Below are 25,983 nucleotides of genomic sequence, written 5' to 3' on the forward strand. Positions count from 1 at the left end.
TGCATATGTAAATGTATTCAGTTATAAACATTCATTCACTTTCTTCTTTCCTTCATGGATCTAAACTTTACCGCTGCCGGTATTTTTTTCTATATTTTTATTTAATAAGTTGTAGGTGTATTTATTTCAGTTTTTTGCTTCGGTCATGAAATTATGATTATCAAGTGCCAGGGCATACATGCATATGACACATTTAAATTATTATTCTCACCTGTATGTAGATCAACAGTCATTTAAAAACCGCCACATCTCCACTTTAATCGCAAATCATGCCTATAAACTTAGAATTTCGCAAGTTAGGTTCAATGTCATTTAATACAGTGGCACTCAATGCCTCTAGCATTTCATCTCTGGCTTTGTGATTGCCGTAAACTACCGGTTTGCTGGTACCACTGGACTTTTGCAGCTCAATCAGGCTTGGGAACTTTGACAAGGGGAGGTGCTCTTTGGCCAAGTAATACACAGTCCGCAGCTGGCTAATAACACTGTCATTAATTGCCTCCTCTTCTCTTCTCAGAGCGCCAAAAAAGCTTGTTGACTGCTTCCCAGCCAATTCGGCGAACTTGTGAACTGATTGTTGTGGAAATTGTGTGTGTGTGTGTGTGTGTGTGTGTGTGTGTGTGTGTGTGTGTGTGTGTGTGTGTGTGTGTGTGTGTGTGTGTGTGTGTGTGTGTGTGTGTGTGTGTGTGTGTGTGTGTGTGTGTGTGTGTGTGTGTGTGTGTGTGTGTGTGTGTGTGTCTGTGTCTGTGTGCGCTCCTTTAAGAATGGCAGTATGTGGGCATAGTGGATGTCCGGTTGGCATTGTGGAGAACATAAAGAGTTGTAACGAATCGACGGCCTCTGCATTCCGACCTAAGAGTGGAACTGTAGGGACCCACTGCCGGGTAATGTGTAGGGTGTTACCCCCGACAATATATTGGCCCTGGAGGGAACGTCACGTCTCCCGACAAGCAGGAAAAGTGTAACATGATGTTTTTTGGTGCCTGGTGAGGCTGGATCTTTGAAAATCAGTGCACTCGGTCGTAAAGGTGTTATTTTTCTTAGCCCGTTTACCGGTACATGGCGTGCAAAACATCTTTCCATCTTCATAAGTGAGCCGTTTGCTGAAAAGTGGCTCCTGAAGCCACTTTTCATTGAAGCTTCGCTTCTTGGTTTTATTGCTCGCCATGACGAAAACAATAACACGTGGGAGTCCTAATACCGGAAATGCAGTATTTGTGATTGATAAAACTTTCTACGAATCAAAATTCAAGAAATTGTACCAGAAAGGTCATTACTTTGAAGTCAAACCAATAAAAATGCAATAAACAGGGATGACAATGTGACCCGACAAATATAAAACAATGGCGGAAAGCGATAATCAATTAAAAAAACAAGCAAACCGGAGTTTTGACCCGGAGAAGGCAGGGTTGGGGGGGAAAAAAATCCACGTGCCAGGGACATGCGGACTTCCGGAAATGCACGTCCTTTCTGATTTCAATGCGTAAAAAGACACAAAAAGTGCGTTAACGCCAACAGTGACTCCTGTTAGGCAAACTATCGAAAGTAAGTTTTGAGTTTTGGCCCCATGTGCAATTAATTTTGATTACCCGTCCCTCGCTTAATGCGGACAGTGTGGAAAATCGGTATGCCTCTGTTCCCACCAAATGTCCCATACAAAAAAAAAAGATTTACTAATACGCACCCCTCATATTTAAACAGTGCATTAGGCTAGAAGAACATGTCCTCGTGCAAAGAGTAACTGTTGCGTTTAGTACTTGAAAACTAATAATACTACTTACTGGAAGAGAGAAATGCTTTGCTTTTTAGTAGATCCTAGGGACGTGACAGTGTTGTAAACACCGCGGTATTCCAGTTTCAAAATTCTCACAATATTGCCGCTACGGTAAATGAGAACTGGGAGTACACTCCAGTCCACTCCACTGTAGTTTTTTTCTGACACTATTGAGTGAGCCATTCTGAGAAGCAAACCGCATTTCCCATTATCTCTTGTGCAGCGCAGCTCAGTAAAAGACTGCAGGAAACAAGCGGAGCAGAGCGGAAAGCTCAAGCTGGTGGCTCCACCACAAAGTTAAAATCGGACATTTAAACAGATTTTAGTTTTGCAGTCGAGGACAATAAAGAGGAGAAAACGTGACGGACATGCAAATTACAGTTTGCAGATTTTACTAGACCGCTATCGTCTACAAGTTCGGAAATACAACCAACCAAGATGTAAGTCAGGCCAAACATCAATTTGTGAGGTATTTCAAACAAGTTTTCCCCATGGTAGCATGTTTACAATAGTCAGTTTAAAGACACTCAACTGAAAGTTTTTTACGTTTGCTTGTTACTTGAAACACTGGTCTTTCACTGTTCTTTGCACTCTGAAAACACCTCTTGGTAGTAATAAATAGGATTACAACATTTGAGCATTAGGTTTGTGTTTATTTACAGTTATTTATAGTGATTATCCTTAACATAAGTAGCCCCTAATTTTTTCCACTAAGGCATTTTTCCAAGCCATCTTTTTTTTTTTTGTCACACTGCAATAATATCGTACAATGGCCTTAATACCGTGAGATTGTGATACCTTTACATCCTTAGTAGATACATTTTGCTACTATTACTATTGCCGTACCATTATTCATTGTTTTGTATTTTTCCAGTATTTGGTTAACCAACAGAAAGATTCAGAACCGGAGAAGCGTCTACATTCTGAGGAGGCACACCTTAAACGTATCCAGCAGCTCACTGAAGAGAACAGCAAGATCAAAGCAGAGGTTACTAGGTGAGTAAATTATACAATTGATGCTTGTACACATCTATTTAAAGGGCTCATATTATTATTTAGTTTTCTACATTTCAAACATTTCCTTGTGATCTACAACATGTAATGGTGGTTCTTTGGTCCAAATTTTGCATATATTTTGTTTTACTATGTTAAGGCCGCTTTCTGGGTGTCTCTTCAGAATGCACCATTTTGTGTGCGTTTTAAATACGTGCTTAAGCCCTCTTCAAGGACAAGCCTCATTTGACTGCGTCTCCACTTAGTCAGCCATTTTGTAGTTTTTATATCGAATCTACTGACCAATATAAGTTAGAACTATACTCTACTTTTTATTAGAAATGGCAGCATGGAACATTTTAGCATGCATGTACGAGCCGGTCTTCACCACAACAAGAAGATAGAGAAAAAGAAGGAACTTATTGACTACAACTGGATAAAAATGGAAGACACGCGCATAACTCTTCGATTAAACCTCTACCATACATGGAGATATCTGCTGATGTAACTACCAACAGCTAAGAAAATTTGTTTTTTAATATGATCTCTTTAACTTCCACAAATTCGCAATTACAATTTAATCCTTAATATCTGAGTTATTGTGTAGAAATACGGAAAAATAACTACAAACGTATGCTTCAATTACTGTCACAAAAAAGGTCAGTTAGAATAATACATAATGTTCGCGACTGAAAATATTCAAACCCTTTATTTATTGAACCAAAAATATTGAAATTCAATATGTTGGTACATTTGCAATTTGCTAAAATTTTGCCCAATGCACACTAACGTATTATTATTATTATTATAACCTATAACAATTCTTCTTAACAAAAGAGGAGAAATATAACCTTAGGGAAAAATCTAACTTAAAACATGTATATGCAAGTACAACACTTAAGCTTTTAGCATATCTTATCCATCCATCCATTTTATCTACCGCTTGCCCCGTTCGGGGTCACGGGGGTGCTGGAGCCTATCCCAGCTGCATTCGGGCAGAAGGTGTGTACACCCTGGACAAGTCACCACCTCATCGCAGAGACCACACAGACAACATTCACACTCAATGTGAAATTAAATCATGGAATGGATTAAGCAAAGAAGTCAATGTACTAATATGATCTGGTAAACCAAACAACAAACTCAAAAGTGTTTACAAAGTACAAAGAAGAAATGTCCTGATAAACATCCTGAACCTTCCTGAAAATTAGATAATCTTATTAATCTCATTAATTTAATCAAAATTTACTTAACTGTTTATTTATGATAACTGTTGTACCGTAATTTCCGGACTATAAGCCGCACCTGACTATAAGCCGCACCAGCTAAATTTAGGGGAACATACAGATTGCTCCATATATAAGCCGCACCCGACTATAAGCCGCAGGGTTTTGATGTGTAATTACCGTAGTATATAGGGGTTCCTGCTACCACGGAGGGGATTGTCGGGACAGAGATGACTGTTTGGGAACGCAAAGCGTCCCATTTATTAACAATAAATCTTTCAATCATTCAATCAAACTTTCACATCTTTGACATGGCGAACAGCATTCGTGCAGAGTACAAATAATACAACGGTGCAAAGTAATACAAAGTGCTCACCTGTACGTTATCAAAATAACCAGCCTACCGGTATATGAAAAGTCAGTCTTTAATCATTGTGTCATCGTCTTCCTCCTGCGTACTAAAACCACCGAAATCCTCTTCGTCGGTGTCGGAGAAGAACAGGCCGTAAATAAGCCGCACCCTTGTATAAGCCGCAGGGACCAGAACGAGGGGAAAAAGTAGCGGCTTATAGTCCGGAAATTACGGTATTTAATATTCATTGATTTAAATTGTGTTGCAAATTGAGAACAGGAAGTGAACAAATGTGTTAATAATTGCTATGAAGTGAAAAAGGAGTAAGCTCCTTTCTCTTATTTAGGAGAAAAGAGCTTAAGGAGATCCGCTTCTTCCTAATCCTTATCGGACATGTATTGAGAAAATGGCAATATTGTGATGTATCATAATTGTAACTGTATGCATGTTCGAAATAAACTTAAAAAACAATTCAACTTTTGGCTGTTGTAACTCTAATCAATGAAGTCATTAAATATGTGCTTAATTTCCTAATTTGTTCCAATGTCTCAACATCTTTTTAGGGCCAGCAATCTCACAACGTCCCAGCAAAGCCAAATTCAAAACCTGCTTGACGGTTTAAATAAGTTAACTGATGAGAGAAATTTGCTGAAAGAGGACATAGCAAAAAAGACTGTAGAAATCCAGGAGAAGATAAAGAATTGTACCCAAGTCAGGAAGATTGCGCGCCGCTACAGGACACAATATGAAGAGCTCAAAGTACAACATGACAGGGTGAGCGGTCTAAAGACTAAGTAACACAGTCCACCACTTATATTCTCAGATCACAATTGAACTTTCTTGTTGCACTGCTTAAAGGTGGTAGCTGAGGCTGCGGGCCCATCCAAAGAAGAGGAGACTCGTCAAGCATCAGTTCAGGAACTGCAAGGCCTTAGAGACTCTCTGAGCCAAGCTGACACCAGGATTAAAGACCTGGAGGGACAACTAGAGAACATCAATCGGGTCAGTCGTCCAACATGTTCTTTCTCACTTTGACAGATTGTATTTCACAGGGACAAACCAGACAGATACTAGGACATATTGATAACGGTCCAATATCAGCAAAAAAAAAGTATCTGATTATATCAGCTCACATCTAAAGGCTCCAATATAAACGCTGATGCAAGCAGTCCTGTAGTGTGTTTACTTGTGCAAAGCTCAACAGTAGGTTAACATCTAATTGTCCTCAATGAACACAGAAGTTTGGTCTGTCCTTGTATTTTAATCAAGTCATTTACAAAAGGTAAAAATGGTAGGTTATATGCTACTAAGAGCTAACAGATGCACAACAGTTAAGCACACAAACTAGACATACTGTATATAGTAAGTGTCCCTAAGTGAACTATATTTCAATCTAAACCACCACATTTGTCAATATGAACAAGTATTAAATAATTAGAGTTGAATATTACTTACAAGCTGTCCAAGTCAGAAATGTATTTGAAAGTATCCAGTAACAAACGCCTCAACTTCCTGTGTCATGACTTCAGTCATCATCATTTTCTTTTTATTCCTTTCACGTACAGTTGACACTTTCATTGTTTTTTGTTACTTATACATTTCCATGAGCAGAAAGGAGCAGATGGAAGAATAATATAACTTTATAAGGAGTTTATTTTAGTCAAATCTGTCAAAGAATGTTTTTTCATACCTACCATTGTTGATTGGCAACACTAAATTGGCCCTAGTGTGTGAATGTGAGTGTGAATGTTGTTCTGAGTAATTTCACTCGATCAAACCTTTTATAACATTCCACACTACAAAACAACATAAGTATATACTGCATATATTCTATCGTATTATTGAACAACCCTAGCGGATACTACGCACTTATAATGTGCCTATGCCACAGATTAGAACTGTTTTGCTTGAATCAAAAGGATACAGTCAATGTATATTGATCTATGCAGTGCTCACTTCTCACGTAATCAATCATGTTGCTAAGTTATCGCATATTTCTCCCAAACCTGTCAACTGTAAACACACCTTAAAGACTGCACTATGTGCAGATCTAGTGAATTTCAATAAAATTATTTCAGAAAACTATTCCAGTTAATCTCACATTTGCAGCTATGTGAAACCAGTGACTGCAAACTATAATATTATTGGTGTTGTCTAATTTTGTCTTTACAAAGGCAATAATGCTCAGTAAAGACTGATTGATGGCAGGGATCTTCCGATCTGGGTTTTATGCTTTTGATTCCGATACCGATCTTCCATGAGTGAGATTGGTCGATATCAATGCTGACACTTAGCACATGTATTAACAGTACATTTCTAAATTTTTTATGACAATTACTATTAACAATTTAGCAATATCTACACATTATATAAAGTACTTCATTGTTGTCTTTTATTACACACAATTGTTTGAGCAAAACAAAATCAATAGTACACAATAACCAAACAAGAGCAAAAACTACTATCTACTTATTAATCGTTTAAATCCTTGGATTGAATGGTTTTGAGATAATAATAAAAATATCAACCTACTCACTCGAGTATTGATCATATACTGATATTACCTTGGTATCAACACCACATATTTATGGTGATCCACCCTCTTAAAACTTGTCGCGTACTGACTGCGACGATGCTGACACACCAACAGTTGTTGTTATATTATCCTCTCTCTATACTCTTCGTAATCTGCTTGTTCATTTCCTGTGAAAAACTGCTTTCTGCTGGAATGTGGTGTTATCAACACTTCTTAAACCTTACTCAGCACTTACTTCTTGGTGTTGTTTAAAGCAATTTTACCGGTTAGCTTAGCTATTAGCATGTTTGCTCGTGGCTTGCACTCAAGTGTGTAACATGTTTATTTTCCAGGGATAATCATTTTTGATAATGATACTTAAGATCCTAAGCAATGCCGTTTATTTGCCATAATGGAGGCTATTATTATACACTTAAGGGAGCGGCTCCACACGGTTTATGGAGACATATAAATAGCTTCTAGCTTGTCAGCCAGGTACTAGGCATTTGTGATAAGCATTAAAAGGCATTAATTGGCGATGGCGATCCCATACTTTTCACAAAAAACGGCCCCACCAGCACATCACTAACTGATAGTATGACGGTTTGGACAAGCTACAATATTGGGGAACTGTACTAGGCAACTTTATGTACTAACGCTCAACTTATACAAAGGAAGCAAAACAGGTGGCTGGCACTATTGACTTATGGCCAACTGGTAATGGAGCTTGTGTAGTGGACAAAACAATGTACCGTGTTTTTCGGAGTATAAGTCGCTCCGGAGTATAAGTCGCACCGGCCGAAAATGCATAATAAAGAAGGAAAAAAACATATAAGTCGCACTGGAGTATAAGTCGCATTTTTTGGGGAAATGTATTTGATAAAACCCAACACCAAGAACAGACATTTGAAAGGCAATTTAAAATAAATAAAGAATAGTGAACAACAGGCTGAATAAGTGTACGTTATATGACGCATAAATAACCAACTGAGAACGTGCCTGGTATGTTAACGTAACATATTATGGTAAGAGTCATTCAAATAACTATAACATATAGAAGATGCTATACATTTACCAAACAATCTGTCACTTCTAATCGCTAAATCCCATGAAATCTTATACGTCTAGTCTCTTACGTGAATGAGCTAAATAATATTATTTGATATTTTACGGTAATGTGTTAATAATTTTACACATAAGTCGCTCCTGAGTATAAGTCGCACCCCCGGCCAAGCTGTGAAAAAAACTGCGACTTATTGTCCGAAAAATACGGTATGGACAATTCTTAACCATTTATGTCGAGGTATTTGTGTTACCTCAAGATGTAATTTTACCATGCAGCGTGTGATTTATATTTAGCAACTATTTGAGGGAGATAAACATTCTTGATATCGAAAGACAGGGAGATATTTGGGATGTTGTACAAATGCAGTGCATCATACAGCGCAGGGGTTTTCAAAGTGAAACCTACCATCTACCCTAAAATGCAGTTGGAAACTGTGCCTTAAGCCCACCAGATGGCAACAAAGACCCGTAGATGACTTATAGTGTAGTTTAAGTTGTATCGACTGTTATACCGTCTACTTACCAGTAAAGCATGTGGATAGGCCAAAACAGATAAAAAATGTAAGGAAACAATATTGGTTTACAAATAAAAAAGCTCTGAAGTTTTGGTAAAATGTTGGGACTTGTTAGATGGAGACCAACAATGCCAGCCTTTTAAAAGAACTGATACTGAGAGATGTTTCTACCCTCTCATGGAAGTACTATTATCTCTGCAAAGACTACATACATTTCCGAAGATTCGGCCCAGTCGGTGTACACTACCGTTCAAAAGTTTGGGGTCACCCAAACAATTTTGTGGAATAGCCTTCATTTCTAAGAACAAGAATAGACTGTCGAGTTTCAGATGAAAGTTCTCTTTTTCTGGCCATTTTGAGCGTTTAATTGACCCCACAAATGTGATGCTCCAGAAACTCAATCTGCTCAAAGGAAGGTCAGTTTTGTAGCTTCTGTAACGAGCTAAACTGTTTTCAGATGTGTGAACATGATTGCACAAGGGTTTTCTAATCATCAATTAGCCTTCTGAGCCAATGAGCAAACACATTGTACCATTAGAACACTGGAGTGATAGTTGCTGGAAATGGGCCTCTATACACCTATGTAGATATTGCACCAAAAACCAGACATTTGCAACTAGAATAGTCATTTACCACATTAGCAATGTATAGAGTGTATTTCTTTAAAGTTAAGACTAGTTTAAAGTTATCTTCATTGAAAAGTACAGTGCTTTTCCTTAAAAAATAAGGACATTTCAATGTGACCCCAAACTTTTGAACGGTAGTGTATATGTAAGACGAACGGGAAAAATATGTAGTTATATATGCACTTTGTCTTCTTGGCCTGTTACAGGTGGTTGCAGAGCGTGAAACAGAGGTGCACAATGTACAGGAACAGTCATCCAGGCTTCAGACAGAGCTGAACAGACTGAGGCAAGAGCTGCAGGACAAATCTTCTCAGGAGGACATCCTGAGAAAGCAGATGACTGACAAAGAGGAGAAGACCAAGAAGGCTTTGGTTCTTGCCAAACAAAAGATCAGCCAGATCACAAGTAAGATGGTATTCCTTCCAGTACCTTCAGTGATGATGGTTATTATAATTTGTAGGATGTTTTTTTTTTTACAAAACACCAAGTGAAGAAATTATTGTTAAAAAAAAATGTGCGCATGTGTGTTTTAACTCTTATTTGTATTGTCCATTAGCAACATGGAAAATAATGTAAAATGAGCATCAAATTTCAAGACATCAAAACAAACACAGAACTCTAAAATAAGACACTAGAAATACAGTACGTTCTTTGAACACCCATTTGAGCAGCTAAACATACATTTCTTATAGGGTTGCGCTGATCGATTTTTGTAAAAAAGTACATGATCATCCTACACTCTTGATACTTTATTTTTGATCCTATGGCTGACCGAGGACTCACTCCCCTTGAAGGGGAACTGTACTTTTTTGGAATTTTGCCTATCGTTCACAATCATTATGAAAGACATGACGATGAATGTATTTTTTTTAATGCAATCTAACTCGTAAATAACGTATGAGTGAGTGAAAAAAAGCATGTCTACTAGATGTTTGGGATCTTACCATGCTTTCTCCCTATTACTATTTATTTTACATATCACTAGTATGCCAAATCATTAATCACTAAAATCAACAAAAAATAAGGCATTTGATTTCCGCCTTGACATAACAGTAGACGGAGTCAGAAAATTGTCCAATATAACGAAATCCGTTGTTAAATGCAGAATACCACAGAAATTGACATAATGTGACTGAAATGCTGACATTGTGAGAAAAAACATTTGTTTGTGAAAATAATGTGTTCTGGACCGCTCATTCATCCCATAAACACTCAACCGCCCTGTTCTTAATGTCGAGGAGGTCACTTGAAACAGCGACCAAACTACCAAACTAAAACTAGAAAGAACAATCCATACACCCACAACACATCTCATCTGCTTGTGTTGTTGTGAACTACATCATCGATGTAAGATCAACTTACAAATACGACAGCACTCGCAACTTGGGAAGCGCTCTTTTATTTATTTCTTTAAACAGCTGCAAGTCGCCTCTACACGTCAAGCTGAAAACAACAACACACTTCCCCCCTCACAATAATAGCGCAGTGCGCCACATCCGGTCGACTGCGCTAACAGTTTAAAGGGTTCAAAAAAGTACCTTACACAAGCATAATAAACTTAAAGCACTTGATACATTTACACAATTATTATGCTTTGATATTAAATACTGGTCAAAATTGTCCAAATACGTATTGCACCAATGTGAAGTGAAGTGAATTATATTTATATAGCGCTTTTCTCTAGTGACTCAAAGCGCTTTTACATAGTGAAACCCAATATATAAGTTTCATTTAAACCAGTGTGGGTGGAACTGGGAGCAGGTGGGTAAAGTGTCTTGCCCAAAGACACAACGGCAGTGACTAGGATGGCAGAAGCGGGGATCGAACCTGGAACCCTCAAGTTGCTGGCACGGCCACTCTACCAACCGAGCTATACCGCCCCAATAAATGTTAAAGATTTTGCATTTAATTACAAACATTTTATACAATTTTATTTACCATAAAAATCACACACTCTATGGCGGTACAATAAGTTAAAAAGTGGAACTAATAACGATTAATACATAAAAACTGAATGTAATCATTTTTTATATTGTTATTATTTAAATTATTTATTATTTGTATTACTATTATTTTACTTGTTGTGGTTTATTCTATATTAATTATATTTTAAGTTCAGTTTTGGTGGTACAATAATTACTTGTTTTCAAATTAGTGAATAATCGAGTAAATTGATCGTGATTACAATATCAGTCAAAATCATCCTTAATTTTCCATAATCATCCAGCCCTAGTTGACATGATGGACTGATCAGCTGCTTCCTCGTTTCCTTGTTTGCCAAACTTTATTCTAAATCATAAATCATGCCTCTCACCTGAATAGTAGAAGGATGAGGACGTATTCCGACAAGTTGGAACACTTTGACAGCCAATTTAGACCCGGAAATGGCGAGCGACACGAAAAGACGCTTGCTTCCAGCCCCCTTTTTTTTGCGAGGATGATGATTCATTCTTCATCTAAATGTTAATATATGAACATCCTAGCGGTCGGCATCCTTATGATCGCAGACATTGCACACACAATAAGTGATGTTTTATTATGTTTGTTGGCTCAAATGAAGTCTGCAGTGAGTATAAATATGTGATGTAATGGGAAATAAAAGGCGCACATTTTGATGCATTTTTCTAATTAATGAGCAAAATATGTAATTGTTAAATGTTATTATAAATATATTTTTAAGAAAAATCATATTACCCCTTTGTGTATCATTACCAATTAGGGTTATCACTGGAGGATAAGGTTAAACTTGTTACACACTGAGTAGGGGCGAGTGGGGTGGCGTGCCTCAGTTTGTAGAGAGGCTGTGCTAGCAACTTCAGGGTTCCAAGTTCGATTCCAGCTTCCACCATCTAGTCACTGCCGTTGTGTCCTTGAGCAAGACACTTCATCCACCTTTCTCCCAGTGGCAACTACCTACACTGGTGTATGAATGTACAGGACTACCTTGAAAAAGAGATTCTTAATCTCAATGGGACTTTCCCCGGGTAAATAAAGGTTAAAAAAAAAAGAAAAAGAAGCTAGGAGCAGATATGCTAATCATTAAGTTAGCCACTAAAGTAGATAGAAACAACAGAAGAAATAAGTGCATAGTAAAATTTAAGAAGGTAGATGGAACCACGTTGCAGCAGAAAGTAGGGAGCTAATAACAGGAGATTAAAACGTTTATGAATAAGAGTACAGAGAGAGGCTAACATAAAAGCAACTGAGAAGCACCAGGGTCTTTTGGTGTGTGTAGCAGCCGAGAATGAACAACATTCAAGGGGAGGGCGAATGGATCCATTAATAGGTGGTGTCGGTACCAAGGTTAGAATTAGTAGATGATTGATACTAGAGTGATTAGATCAATATTTCTATTTATATAAAAAAAAATTGTTAATTTATCCATTTTCTACCGCTTATTCCTTTCGGGGTCGCGGGGGGCGCTGGAGCCTATCTCAGCTACAATCGGGCGGAAGGCGGGGTACACCCTGGACAAGTCGCCACCTCATCGCAGGGCCAACACAGATAGACAGACAACATTCACACTCACATTCACACACTAGGGCCAATTTAGTGTTGCCAATCAACCTATCCCCAGGTGCATGTCTTTGGAGGTGGGAGGAAGCCGGAGTACCCGGAGGGAACCCACGTAGTCACATGTTGTTAATGTTTTACAAATTCAGGGAAGTACTATAAGTCCCTGGACAGAAGGACATTGTGGGCAAAAACCAAAGGATATAAAAGAGTAGGGAGTATTTTTTGCTTTTTTTTTTGTTGTAATAATTGCTGTAACAATGGTATGTACCGTAATAAAAGACAATAAGGAACTACTTTAAATATTATGTTGATATCAGTAATGGCACTCACCCCAAAAATAATAAAAAAATGTACAGGTATTACATGTGATCTGTAGTGGAATTGGTATTGGCCGATCTCAAACATGGATGATTAAAATTGGCAGCATAAAACCCTAAACCCGTCCCTAATTTCTAATGGATTATTCACCCCATTGTGTACTGTGTTTTTTAAAATTTCGTACATGCTATTGTCACCTAGACACCAAAGACGAGATCCAGCGGGAAAATGAGGAGCTAAAGCAGCAACGTGAGGAGTTAGAGGTGCGCGTAAGCGCTATAAAGTCTCAGTACGAGGGACGCTTTAACCGACAGGAGCGAGAACTGAGAGAACTGCGAGGTCAACAAGAGAGACAAGAGCAAAGAGATGAACCCGCTGAAGCGGGTCCATGCAAAGTGAGTCTTCTCTCCAAAGAATGTTCTTTTAAATTGTATTTTATTTTACGATTGTAAAGAAAAAATACAGTTAGTTTATTGACGATATCTTTTGTGTGGTTCTAGACTCAGGAGCAGCAAAGGAGCACGGAACAGAGACAAATCAGTCTCAAGTCAACCCCTGCTACAGAGAGGGGCAGGTATGATACCCAAATACTGGAAAAACACTACAGCTGCTACTTAGTGAACCATTGGATCCAATGCAACAGGGTGATAGAGATGAACTCTGCCTTAATTTCTTTGTCAGTGCCAGCACCTCTGAGCCTCCAACTGCTAACATAAAGCCGACACCTGTAGTAGCCACAGCCGGCAAGCAAGCTGTTAACCCAGGAAACAAACCCACTCCAAGGGCAAGCATCAGGCCAATGATCACACCTGCCACTGTGCCCACCCCAACCCCCACAGCTACTGTCATGCCCACCACACAAGCTGAGACACAGGAGGGTGAGTTTTACACAATAGCCAAAGCCATTTGTTTATATACTGTAAATAGGGCTGTCAGAAAATTATATCGCGTAAACTCATGTGGATAATCACAAAAAGTGTTGTCCTGATACCAATAATTTGGTACTGGTACAAAAAATGTATTTTGATACTTTTTAATTTTCAAAATAAAATGAAACCACAAAAAATCCTAATTGGGTGTGTTTTAACAAAAAATCTTATACATTAAACATATGTTTCTTATTGCAATGTAAGAACAAGTTTGTCATTAAATAACAGTGAACATACTAAACAATTGATCTTTTAGTAGTAAGTAAGCTAACAGGTTAAAAAGCCTCCTAATTTAGCTGCTAGCATATGCAGTAACATATTGTGTCATTTCTGATTGTATTATTTTGTCAAAGTTATGAGGGAAATGCAGTAAGAAATGTATGGATCTCTAATCTACTTTTCATTTACTCTTAATATCTGGTTTATAAGCCAAAATAAAATGTATACATCAGTACAAAGATATGTGAGGAGACTTCAGCTGTGTTTTTTTCTGGCTAATTTTACTTCAAAATACACCCCAAAGGGATTTTACATAAAACTGTTGGCATGTTTTGAGCACATAATTCAAGTTGAACATTTTTTAAATGTTCCTGTATGTCATTTTGAAAGTAGCATCCACATATTTGTGTCATTTTTAAGTTAATTTAAATTATGCAAGTAAGTAATAACCTGTTATTAATCATGACTAATCCAAATTCAAATCTGTGATTAATCTGATTGAAGAAAATAATTGTTTGATAGCAATAATATTAACCCAATCTTAAAACTCCAGTCTGCATCAGATTCAAGTCTTTAAAGAAAGTGTCAAAACTATTAAAATTCATGATCATTAATATTACTGTAAGCAGTATGGAAACATTTGCAAAAAGCGATTCTAAAGTCACTGATGCAGATTTAAATCATTGCATCAAATCTGTTTTTCAGAAGAAAAAAACTAAGTACCGTAATGTTTTTGGTTTGCACTAACTGTAGAATCACTCACAACCACAAAAGAATAAGCAAGTATATTATTCCTAACTACTTTTCTCACACTCAGAGCCAGAAATGTTCTGCAGTTGGTCAGTAAAATGTTAACAATTTCACTCTTACTATGTGATGTCCATTAAATCAAATATATTTTTCCTCAATTATTCTGCAGCCATGCAGACTACAGAGGGTCCACCCGTGGAGCATGTGACTGTGTATGGAAGTGCCAGTGGTTCTGTACGCTCAGCAAGCCCCAACATCCAGACCACTTTAGCAAGCCCCATGTTGACTGTGCAGCAAACCCAGACACAGGCCACAGCCTTTGTCCAGCCAACCCAACAGCAGAGCGTCACCCACGCAGAGCCGCTCAATCAGGAGCCGCCGCCTGTGTTAATTGAAGCAACGACGAGCTCGCAGATGGAATGGCCTTCAACATCTTCCACTCCTGCTGTATTTGGGACTGGTGAGAAGAAACTAAATTAATTCCAAGTTTAGTAGAGGACAAAAAGTTGTATTTTTGTTTTGGCAAACACATATTTTTGTTATTTAAACCTCTTAAACTGGGATGTGTCTACATATACTGCTTTACGTCTAGTTTCAGCCACACCAGGATCTTCCTCGTTGTCCAAAAGGCCTCGTGAAGAGGAGGAAAGTAGCAGCACTGTGGTCACAGACACAGAGACCCTTCAGGAGGACACATCCAGGGCTCCCGTGCAAAAGAAGCTACGCATCATTCAGAGAGTGGGTCTAGAGGTGAGCGTTTTGGCCAGATGACAAACCTCAGTTGGCGCTTTGTTTGGAATTCTATCAAACAAAAGCATGCTGTCATGTGTTATCCTCAGGAGGAGATGATGGTTGATGACAGTGCTGAGGCTGAGGGGGTGGTGCCAACAGACAGTCAAGACGGTGCAGAAACCAGTCAGGTATGTTAGTAACATAAAATAATGATCAATACATTTCCTAACCTTTTGTTTTCAGACACATTCACTTTTACATAATGTAGATGATGTGTGGTATTAGTCAACAAATGTCACCTGTATTTTATTTTATTAAACTCTCTTAAAGGTATAAACAAGACTAGGGGTGTCCCTGTACAACTTTTTAACTTCCGATACAATACCGATATTGAAGCCTTTAGTATTGACTGATACCTACCAATATGGATCCAATACAATATCAACACGAGTCATACATTTTGTTTTGAAGAATGTTAAAAATGGCTTGATAAAGTTAAATTTCACCAAGAAAAAAGTAAGTATGAAAAACAATGGCCTATTCTAGTGGTGTCCCGATCCGATATTGGTTCGATATCAGCAAAAAAAGGAAAAAACTAATCTCGGCGTGTATTTAAAATCTACGCTATGTAAGCAATCCTGCAGTGTGTTTACTCGTGCAAAGTTGGATAGTCAGTTAACAGCTAAATGTCCCCCAATAAGCACACAAGGTTGGTCTTTTCTTGTATTTTTGTTATTTACTAAAGGTAAACATGGTAGACTATTGGCTACCAGGAGCTAGCAGCTACACAACAGCTAAGCACACAATGTAGTCGTAGAGTTTGAACAATATTGCAGTCTAAAACACAACTTTTGTCAATATATACAATTATATAAGTATCCAGTAACAAATGTGTCCTCGTCATTCAACTTCCTCTGTTATGCCTATAATTTAATGAATTGTTGTGACCACCGGGTGTTGTCAAAGCACATTAACACTCCATTTCAAAGTGTAAATCTTTCGTAAGGTTAGTTGTTCATACCTACCATGGTTCTCTTGAGTATTTTCACTTGATTCAAACATTTTCTAACATTCAACACTTCAAAATAAGAGTGTACCATGATTCCTGCTGACAAATTATCGGATTAATATTGGTATAAACCGACACTCAAGGTTCCAATATCATATCGGAAGTGGAAAAAGTCGTATTAGGACACCCCTAATCTATTTATAATTTAACATCTATAATGGACTTATGCTGTCTTTAAGTTGAAGTGGAATGGTAATTGTTGTTTGGCGACACCTAGTAGTCACAATAATTCATGATGCAGTACGTTGAATGATGCCGGCACATTAGGTACTGGATACATTCCATTACGTCTCTGCCTTGAAGACTTTATATATGTAAGTAATATACAACTATAATTATTTGATATTTGTCTTGAAGGACAAGTGTCAGGTTTTAGACTACATTATTTCTCAATTAAGGACACTTATTACTTACAAGATTAAAACATGACTAGATTTCTTGTTTAGAGAAAATCTGTTTCACACGATGCATGCAGACATTTGGTTTGTTTTTTAATTGTCAAAAGCAAGTCTGTCTGGCAGTGTGCAAAGGATTGGAAACGTACAATTAGTGGTATTAGGCACACACCAAACCGAACGCTAGCAAACAGAGTTAGTTTTGGCGTTTCCTGCACAACTTGCGGGAGATACAGTTATGTTCATAATAATAGCAGTGTGTTTAAAAAGGTGTGTAAACCTCAAAATTCTTCAAATAAATTGTATTTTAATGAACACAAATGCATTGGGGAGACGGCACATTCTATTTCAAAGCCAGAAAATTGGAAAAAAGTAATTCAATTTGAAAATATTTTACAGAAAGTCAAGAAATATAAAACCAAAAAATAGCAGTGTTGACATCTTTCTATATAAAACTCAAATATACTGTATAAACTAACAAAGGCTTGCAGATTCAACTTTCCTTAAAATTATTAACTATAATTTAGTTGCATAACCACGGTTTCTGATAACTGCTTCACATCTGTGGCACATGGAGTCGACAGGTATTGCAGCCCAAGACAATTGTACTACGTTCCACAATTCCTCTGCATTTCTTGGTTTTGCCTCATGAACAGCATTCTTTATGTCAGCCCACAAGTTTTCAATGGGATTAAGGTTCGGGGATTGTGCTGGCCACTCCATTACTTGAACTCTGTTTTTCTGGAACCATGATTTTACTCGCTTGCTGGTGTGTTTGGGGTCATTGTCTTGTTGAAACACCCATTTCAAGGGCATTTCCTCTTCAGCATACGGCAACATGACTTCTTCCAGTATTCTGATGTACTAAAACTGATCCATGATCCCTGGTACGCGATAAATAGGACCAACACCATAGTACGAGAAACATCCCCATATCATGATGCTTGCACCACCATGCTTCACCGTCTTCACTGTGTATTTGGGCTTGAATTCAGTGTTTGCAGGACGTCTGACAAACTGTCTGTGGCCCTTAGACTCAAAAAGAACAATCTTACTCTCATCAGTCCCCAAATTTTACGCCATTTCTTTTTAGGCCAGTCAATGTGTTCTTTGGCAAATTGTAACCGCTTCAGCACACGTCTTTTTTTTAACAATGGGACTTTGCGAGGGCTTCTTGCTGGTAGCTTGGCTTCACATAGACGTGGTCTGATTGTTCCAGTACTCACAGGCCATATTAGATCTTCTTTCATCCTCCTGGAGCTGATTATTGGCTGAGCCTTTGCCATTTTGGTTATTCTCCGATCCATTTCAATAGTCGTTTTTCTTTTTCTTCCTCGTCTTTTTGGTTTTAGCTGCCATTTTAAATTGTTTGATATAATTTTGGCTGAACAGCCTATCATTTTCTGCACTTCCTTATAAGTTTTCCCTCTTTTATTAAATTCTTAATCAAAGAACGCTCTTCTTCTGAACAGTGTCTTGAACGACCCATTTTACACTGTTTTTCCAAGGACAAATGCACAGCCAGCATATGCAGCGTCAGTTGCCTTGATCCTAAAATAAGGGCCACTTGTTTAACACCTTTTTTTTTACACATAATCAATGATGTCACTTATGGAACGCAGCACTGCTATTTTTTTGAACACGCCCCTTTCAGTAAATGATTCAGTTTCACAGAATCAGCAGCATGCACATCATTCCTGTTGGGTCTGTTGGTTTTCTATACCTTTACTAAACCTTATAGAAATTTACTTGCAGTGTAGAAGTTGAAATTCTAACAAAAACAGTGATTTATCTTGCTAGTGATGTGGGACTGCTATTATTTTGAACACAACTGTACGTGCGGCCGCTCTCCTTCATGTGAGTTCCACAGCCAACACGCCTTGTGTATGCCCAAGCAGAAGCAGGCTAAACTGTCAATCATTGATGCGACATAAAAGCACACACTGGATCATTTTCCCCAGCAGTAAGACGGCACTGCAGAAGCCCAGATAATAAGCAATACAGCCGAATCATTGATACACTTGACAGCTGCGACATCAGACATGCAGAAAAATCCCGCAAAGCTCTTTTTGAAAAAGACATTAAATTATATTTACTTTATTTTAAGTTTTACAATTTTTCATGTTAATCTTTATTTAGAAAAACAAGCATTAAACAGTGTTTGTTCTGGCCTGTTTTAGACAGAAGAACTTGCAGCGCTGGATGAAGAAGACGAGATGGCAGCCTCGCAGTCTACCTCTATGTACCAAGACGTTGCGTTGACACAAAGTGAAACTCCTGAGCAGCAGCTGGAAGTAATCGTCATAGTCACCGACACTGAGAGTGAGGAAAACCCAGAAGAGGGAGCTGAAGAGGATGACGAGCAGGTAAAATAAACAGCTTTACAGCAAGAGCATTCTGGATTCAAATCACAGCTTGTGCCTAATTGTGTTGAGTTTGCAGGCTTTATTCGAAGTCTCCAATTGACGTTCCTGTGTTTTTATCTCTTCAACGCAGGACTACGATGAAGGAGATGAGGAGGAGGATGATGATGAAGAGGAGGAAGAGGAGGAGGAAGAAGATGATGACGGGGGTATGGGAGAAGGAGATGAAAGTAACGAAGGGAGTGGAGAAGGCAACGAGGCCTACGAAGGAGATGACATAGAGGTTTGATTAGCAAAAATGCGTCATGTACTCATAGTGACAGCTTTGACATGAACACTCACCCACACGCTTGCCATTTCCAGTAGATATGTTAACCCTTCCCACGCTTGGGTCTTTTCTTTCCAACTCAAGTACATTTTTCCATTCCTTTCCTAGAAGAGTTTTACCCTTGTGTCATAGTTTTGTCGCTCTAATTCACTAGTTTACTTAGGTCTTGGTTGCTGCGCCACATGAGTCAGTGTCTGCAAGAGGCCGATTTGCGGCTTCACTTCTAATGCGCTTGTGTGAAAGTGGCTTGATAATCTGCAAACAGCGACTCATGTTGTTTTTGTGTAAATTGGCTGTTATGTAATAAAAGTTTTACTGTTACGAGCTCTGCTGGAAAGAAAAAATGCATGCCAGCTCAAACTAAATGACTAAAATTGAAAAGCAAGCACCAAGCCAGTAGTTATAATAAATGATAAATGGGTTATACTTGTATAGCGCTTTTCTACCTTCAAGGTACTCAAAGCGCTTTGACAGTATTTCCACATTCACCCATTCACACACACATTCACACACTGATGGCGGGAGCTGCCATGCAAGGCGCTAACCAGCAGCCATCAGGAGCAAGGGTGAAGTGTCTTGCCCAAGGACACAATGGATGTGACTAGGATGGTAGAAGGTGGGGATTGAACCCCAGTAACCAGCAACCCTCTGATTGCTGGCACGGCCACTCTACCAACTTCGCCACGCCGTCCACGTTAGACCTTCAGACCTCCAATACAAACAAAACAAAAGGTTCGCTAAGGAGAAAATCAAAAGGAGATGGTTTCTTTTAAGCTTTTAAAGGTACTTTAAAGCATTTTAGGCACATGAGATCCTTAGCAAGTCATATATTAAGCATTTTGCCCCTTGTCCCAAATCACCATCTAACTAGTAGAACATATAGGTGTAATTTAAAAATAAATTATAAATTGGGCGATTCAGTTTTTTATTCCAGTATTTATTTAGCCGCCCCTTCCTATTCGCAGTCCCTGTGCACTGTGAATTTTGCGTGAATCCGTAAAAGGTCAACTAATGATTGTCAGGGCGTCTTATATGAAATTTTACCGCAAACTGATTCTTAACCACTTCCTGCTCCATCACTGATATAATAATAATATAATGGTTTATATACCCAAGGACTGCTGTGTTACCAAACATTTATATATGTAAATTTAAATGTAAGTGTTCCTTTTGTTAAATTTTTTATTTTGCTATGAATTATTGGACAACTTATTTGCCATGAATTCATTTTAGATTGATTAAAAATGATTTAAAAAATAGTTTCACATAAATAGTGAGAACATATTTTGTGGCCTCAAAACGAAATTGGGCATAGGGTCCATTTTAGTCATGGGTGGCCTTGTTTATCGGTAATGTTTTTGATTTACTATCTTTATTCTATTTTATTATTATCAAAAAAATAATTATCAGGCTTTTATCTCATTTGTATCCTTATTTTTTTACCTTTTTTTGAACTCCGAATTGCTTGATTTTTTTTCCCCAACACCTTTCTTTTCACAGAAGTGAAAGTGTAAGAATCAGTAGGACATAGAGAAAAGGGTCCGAATTAAATCCACTCTGCTTCTTTCTTTTTCTTTTTCGTTATATTGTGCAAGTGTAACCGCGTGGCGTTCCTTAATAAGGCATGTTTGAAACAAACAAATTCATCAGTTTCAGTATGGTAATGAGGAATTTGTGCTCACTGACTAAATTGTGCTTTATAGAGCGCTTCAACAGTTCGTAATTCTGTTTATGATTATGAATTTTATTTCTCACTCCTTTCTCAGGGAGCTGATGTAACCGACCCAGGGACAGAGACTGAGGAGAGTTTGGGGGCGTCTGACTCCACCCAGAGACCAGCAGATTCCCAGACGGCAAGCTGTAAGATCCAGGAAACCTTATTAATACGCACGTGTAGCTCCAGTTTGGACTCGCCCAGTGTGCTCACAACCTGTCCCGTCATTGAATTAGTTATCGAAAACTGTGCCGTGACTGAGAGAGCTGTAATGTTGTTTGTCTGGAAAAAAAGGGTGGCAATACTTGGAACACCATTCAAACTGTCTTGTTATCCCTGCTCTTAAGGCAAATTAGATTTCTTACTTGTGAAATACAATTATGTGTTGCTAGAATGACATGTGATGCCACCTTAATACTGAATTATTTCACTCCACAGAGTAATAATCACTTTTTTAAATGTTGTAGTTGAGAGCACCACCATGGAGGCATTCTGTACTGAACAGCCCATCACAAGCTCTGGTATACGTATGCCACAGTCACCAAGGAGAACAACATATTCATTGCCCCCTCGTCCATCATCAGATCTAGGACCACCCACTCAGGTGTGTAACAGGCCATTGAAAAATGTTCTGCTTACAGACATGTGGCACATTTTGAAACACAATTTATACTACATATAAAAAGTTAGGGGTATTTGATGTGTAAAACACTGAACTGTTTAAGTATAAGTTTACCTACAAAGAGTATAAGTAGTTATGCACTGAAATTAATATTCTTGGCCAAAACCCAAAAATGAGAATACCAAGGCCAAAAACAGAAACAAATATTATGCCAATTGTTATTATTACCTTTACATTTATGGCTATGACAATAATAACCTCACTAAAATCAAGGCATTGCAATTCCACAAAGTAATATTTATTTTTCAAAGAATAAAACAATCATATCATTATTAAAATATTAAGTTACCACTGGTATTGCAAAAATACAATTATATAATATAATATATTTTATAATTATGGATAGGCCAAATACTGAATGGCGGCAGAGACTTAAGTCAATTAGCTCCAAAGAAGTCATCGCTTAATATTCAGTGCATTGCAGTAAGGATTTACTATCCACTGAAAATGACTCAACACAAAGCCATTGTTGTCCAAATAACTGGGAATACAAGTGAGTACCATGTAGCAGTATTTCGTATATATTATTATTTTTTTGTCACGGCCTGGCATGGTTACCTTTACCCAAGCATGGTACATAAGTTACCTTTAACTACAACAAACTACTATTCTATGTGAGAAACGTTGACTAAGCGCTAAAAACAAAGGCATTGTTCACACTGCAGGTCACTTCCGTTGTTATGCCCATATGTGACCTGTATCGGATTTATTCATGTCAACGTTAACAGTACAATTCGGAATTTTTAAAATCCGACCCAGGCTTCTTTTATATGTGGATATAAATCAGATATAAATGAGCAGAAAACAGGCAAAAATAATGTTTTAGGAACTCGCGTCAATGTTCAACCACTCCTGTCTCTAACTGCTTGCCCTCACCCTCTTTGGAGCGGACGTGGAAGAAAATGTCCCACAAACTGCGAGCGCCAAAAAGCTTGTCCTCTTCCCTCTTAATCTTTTATGCACAATAATCGGGTTCAGAAAATGTTGACTTTTTACACACAAAATCCTTGAAATTGCCACACGTGGCAGAACTGAGACCTACGTCCTGACGTCATGACGTCACATCTGCATGAGGGTCATCTTACGTTCACATTCGACATCACATTTTTTTGCAATGTGAATGAAAAAATTTAATTTAACAAAAAAATCCAAATTGGATATCCTACTTTGCAGTGTGAACACAGCCACAGATGTAATTGTAACTGTTATTTACAAAGTGCACGCAAAGCATGCTTGATACTTGGCGACAACTCTCTTCGTTGCTATGACATAGCGAGATAATAGATGCATGATGATGTGTACATTGTCTTTAAAATCAACACATTCTTACATGCAGCCCAGGACACCTCATGTTTTTTAAATCGCCCATGCGTGTTATAAGGCGCAGGCACCGCTGCACGAAATGAAACCCAACACCTGGAAAAACATGAGATTATGGTGCACATTTCTTATGACACAAACAAGAAAACTTTGTTACAGCCGACCACACACAAACACCAAGTAGGCAAACTAGGCGATGAAGTCATCTACCCCTTTAAAAAAAATGTATCTTATTATTTTGTGTTATTAGATGTCTCAGCGCATCCCTGCTCGTCGCCAGTCAGTAGGCAGGGTACCCCAACTCTCCTCTGGGCTCCCCAGTAGTGCTGTAAGTAATATCTGCATTACATTTGTGTTTTATAAAGTTTGTTTGAAAATTTAATCATGCAAATCATTTGGCATTGTCTGTCTGCCTTTTTGCTGCAGCATCTATTCGACGACAACGACCGTATGGTTCCCAACACTCCCACATTGGTTGTGCCGCACCGCGCTGATGGTTTTGACCAGGCCGTACAGTAAGTCTCACATGTACACAAACAAAGAAATATCTTTTGAAATCTACAAATGATAATTCCATTCAACTGTGCGAAAGACTGATTATGCTTGTACAACAGCATCCATAATACCAATAGATCTGCAAACGAAAAATTTACATTTAAAGGTGGTAGCTATTGTGGCCTTATTTGAAAGTATGTGTTTAACTTTTATATTGTTACTGTTAGGATTGTCTCAATCAAAATGTTTGCCCTAAGAGCCGATTTTTTGGATACAGATCTGATACTTGACAACAGATTACGGATCTGAAAATGTTTTAAGGCAAGTAACTGAAATAAACATAGCACATTTGTATAAGGCTTATTTCATTAAATTTAGAATTTGCTTGTATTGTTGTAAATCTGATGATGTATTATGAATGCTACATAAGCCAGTTTTAACAAAATCAAGTGGCTAGTGCACAATTACTAAACAAAAACTACTATTGGCTCTAGAGATTGGAATTGATACGATTTTTCCGGTTCCAATTCCACTTTCGATTCTGCTTAACGATTCAGTTCCTTAACGGTTCTCTTATCGATTCTTGTTTGGGTGGAGAGGTGTATTAGCCTTAATTTTGTTGAGTTTACAGGTAAAATGACCTTACAAAGCCTACAGTGAGGTGTAGCATAGAAGAAAAAAAGTTAAAAGAAATATGTAATAAGTAAATATTCTTCTGTAGAATTTAACAAAATAAATCATGTAGAAATTACACAAGAATGTACTGTTTAGTAACATGTAATATTAACTTATTACATGCAACCTTTATTGGTTATAATTTTTATGATTGTTGCTTACAGTTAATGAAAACCTGGAATTGAAAATGTCAGAAAATGTGGGGTTTCGAAAAGTGTAAGCCAAGATCATCAAAATGATAAAGGCTTGACATACTTCACTTTGCATGTAATAAGTTAAAATAGCATTTTTGTTTCACATTTGAAGTTAATTGCTGACATGAATGGACTTGTACACAATATTACAATTGTTTGAGTTTCACCTGTGTAATATGACTGAGAGAATATCTGTTGGGGGGAAAATATGCAACTTTTCTCTGACTGCAATACTGTAGCAAATGGGTGCAAGCTTTTGACCACAAACTCGATCTGAACTTGTATTAAAATATTGCTGTCTGAGCAACTAAGATATTCACTTGTGCACATTGATCCTACAAGCATGATCGATCGGAGAAATACGAGATAGATCTTTTTTTACAGTGCCTTTTAAGAACCGCAAAAAGAGTAGTACAACCAAAGAGTACTACGCTCACCAAAAATAATAATTAACACTGGAATCTATTTGCTATGCACGTTTCATTTAAATACATCTTAAAATGCTACAGTACAAACCAATGTCTAAAACAATAAAAGCTTAGCCATTAAAACAGATAACATACCAAGTCTAAAACACAATCAGTGAAGCATTAGAAACACAAAACATGCAAAATAGTGGGTTTTCTAACAGTGTATCTGTTTATTTTAGTCACGATATTTTAAATAAAATCTGTACATTTTAGTATGTGTATAACTACTTTATTGGCATATTCAATAATATTGTGATTAGAATAACGGTGATAATTTTGGTCACAATTACCGTGATATAAAATGTTCATATTGTTACATCCATACTCTAACACTTGGCCGTCACTTCAGCAGCACTAAGAGCGTACTCAGCCAAGGTAATGTTGCAATTTTTAATGTCAGCAAATTAATTGACTCTGAAATGCAATAATAAAAGAAGATTTAACAACTGGATAAAAGTTATCATAATCAGCTAATGTTTCAAAAGAAAAATGAGATTCCATTATTAAAAACAATTATTTACTAACACACAAAAGTGCAGAAAATTGGTACCGTTGAGTACCGGTATCTATTCCCAGGTACTGGGAACTAGTACTGTATAGTTTCAATTGTGAAAGGTACCCATTCCTAGTAAAAACGAATATGGTGATGTAATTGTGTCTCTGAGCGTGCATCCCTTTTGAAGGAATATTTCACGTGAATACAATCTTCAGCCATGTTAACACAGAGACACAGCTGTGTTAAAGATTG

The 25,983-nt window shown here is 37.7% G+C and overlaps 1 protein-coding gene across 1 annotated transcript in view; it reads left to right on the forward strand.

Moving 5' to 3' along the window:
• tprb (translocated promoter region b, nuclear basket protein) overlaps positions 1–25,983 on the forward strand; it is a 56,591-nt gene that overhangs the window by 24,958 nt on the left and 5,650 nt on the right. Inside the window, exons 30-45 of the mRNA XM_062028326.1 lie at positions 2,649–2,770; positions 4,909–5,119; positions 5,204–5,347; positions 9,273–9,471; positions 13,102–13,295; positions 13,401–13,474; positions 13,582–13,778; positions 14,968–15,258; positions 15,391–15,548; positions 15,638–15,718; positions 19,175–19,360; positions 19,491–19,640; positions 21,452–21,545; positions 21,867–22,003; positions 23,652–23,729; positions 23,828–23,916. Of these exons, the coding sequence (XP_061884310.1) occupies positions 2,649–2,770; positions 4,909–5,119; positions 5,204–5,347; positions 9,273–9,471; positions 13,102–13,295; positions 13,401–13,474; positions 13,582–13,778; positions 14,968–15,258; positions 15,391–15,548; positions 15,638–15,718; positions 19,175–19,360; positions 19,491–19,640; positions 21,452–21,545; positions 21,867–22,003; positions 23,652–23,729; positions 23,828–23,916 (2,405 nt within the window). The remainder of the gene's footprint in view (positions 1–2,648; positions 2,771–4,908; positions 5,120–5,203; positions 5,348–9,272; positions 9,472–13,101; positions 13,296–13,400; positions 13,475–13,581; positions 13,779–14,967; positions 15,259–15,390; positions 15,549–15,637; positions 15,719–19,174; positions 19,361–19,490; positions 19,641–21,451; positions 21,546–21,866; positions 22,004–23,651; positions 23,730–23,827; positions 23,917–25,983) is intronic.

The sequence above is a fragment of the Entelurus aequoreus genome, linkage group LG19 (genome assembly GCF_033978785.1).
Source record: "Entelurus aequoreus isolate RoL-2023_Sb linkage group LG19, RoL_Eaeq_v1.1, whole genome shotgun sequence".
NCBI lineage: Eukaryota > Metazoa > Chordata > Actinopteri > Syngnathiformes > Syngnathidae > Entelurus > Entelurus aequoreus.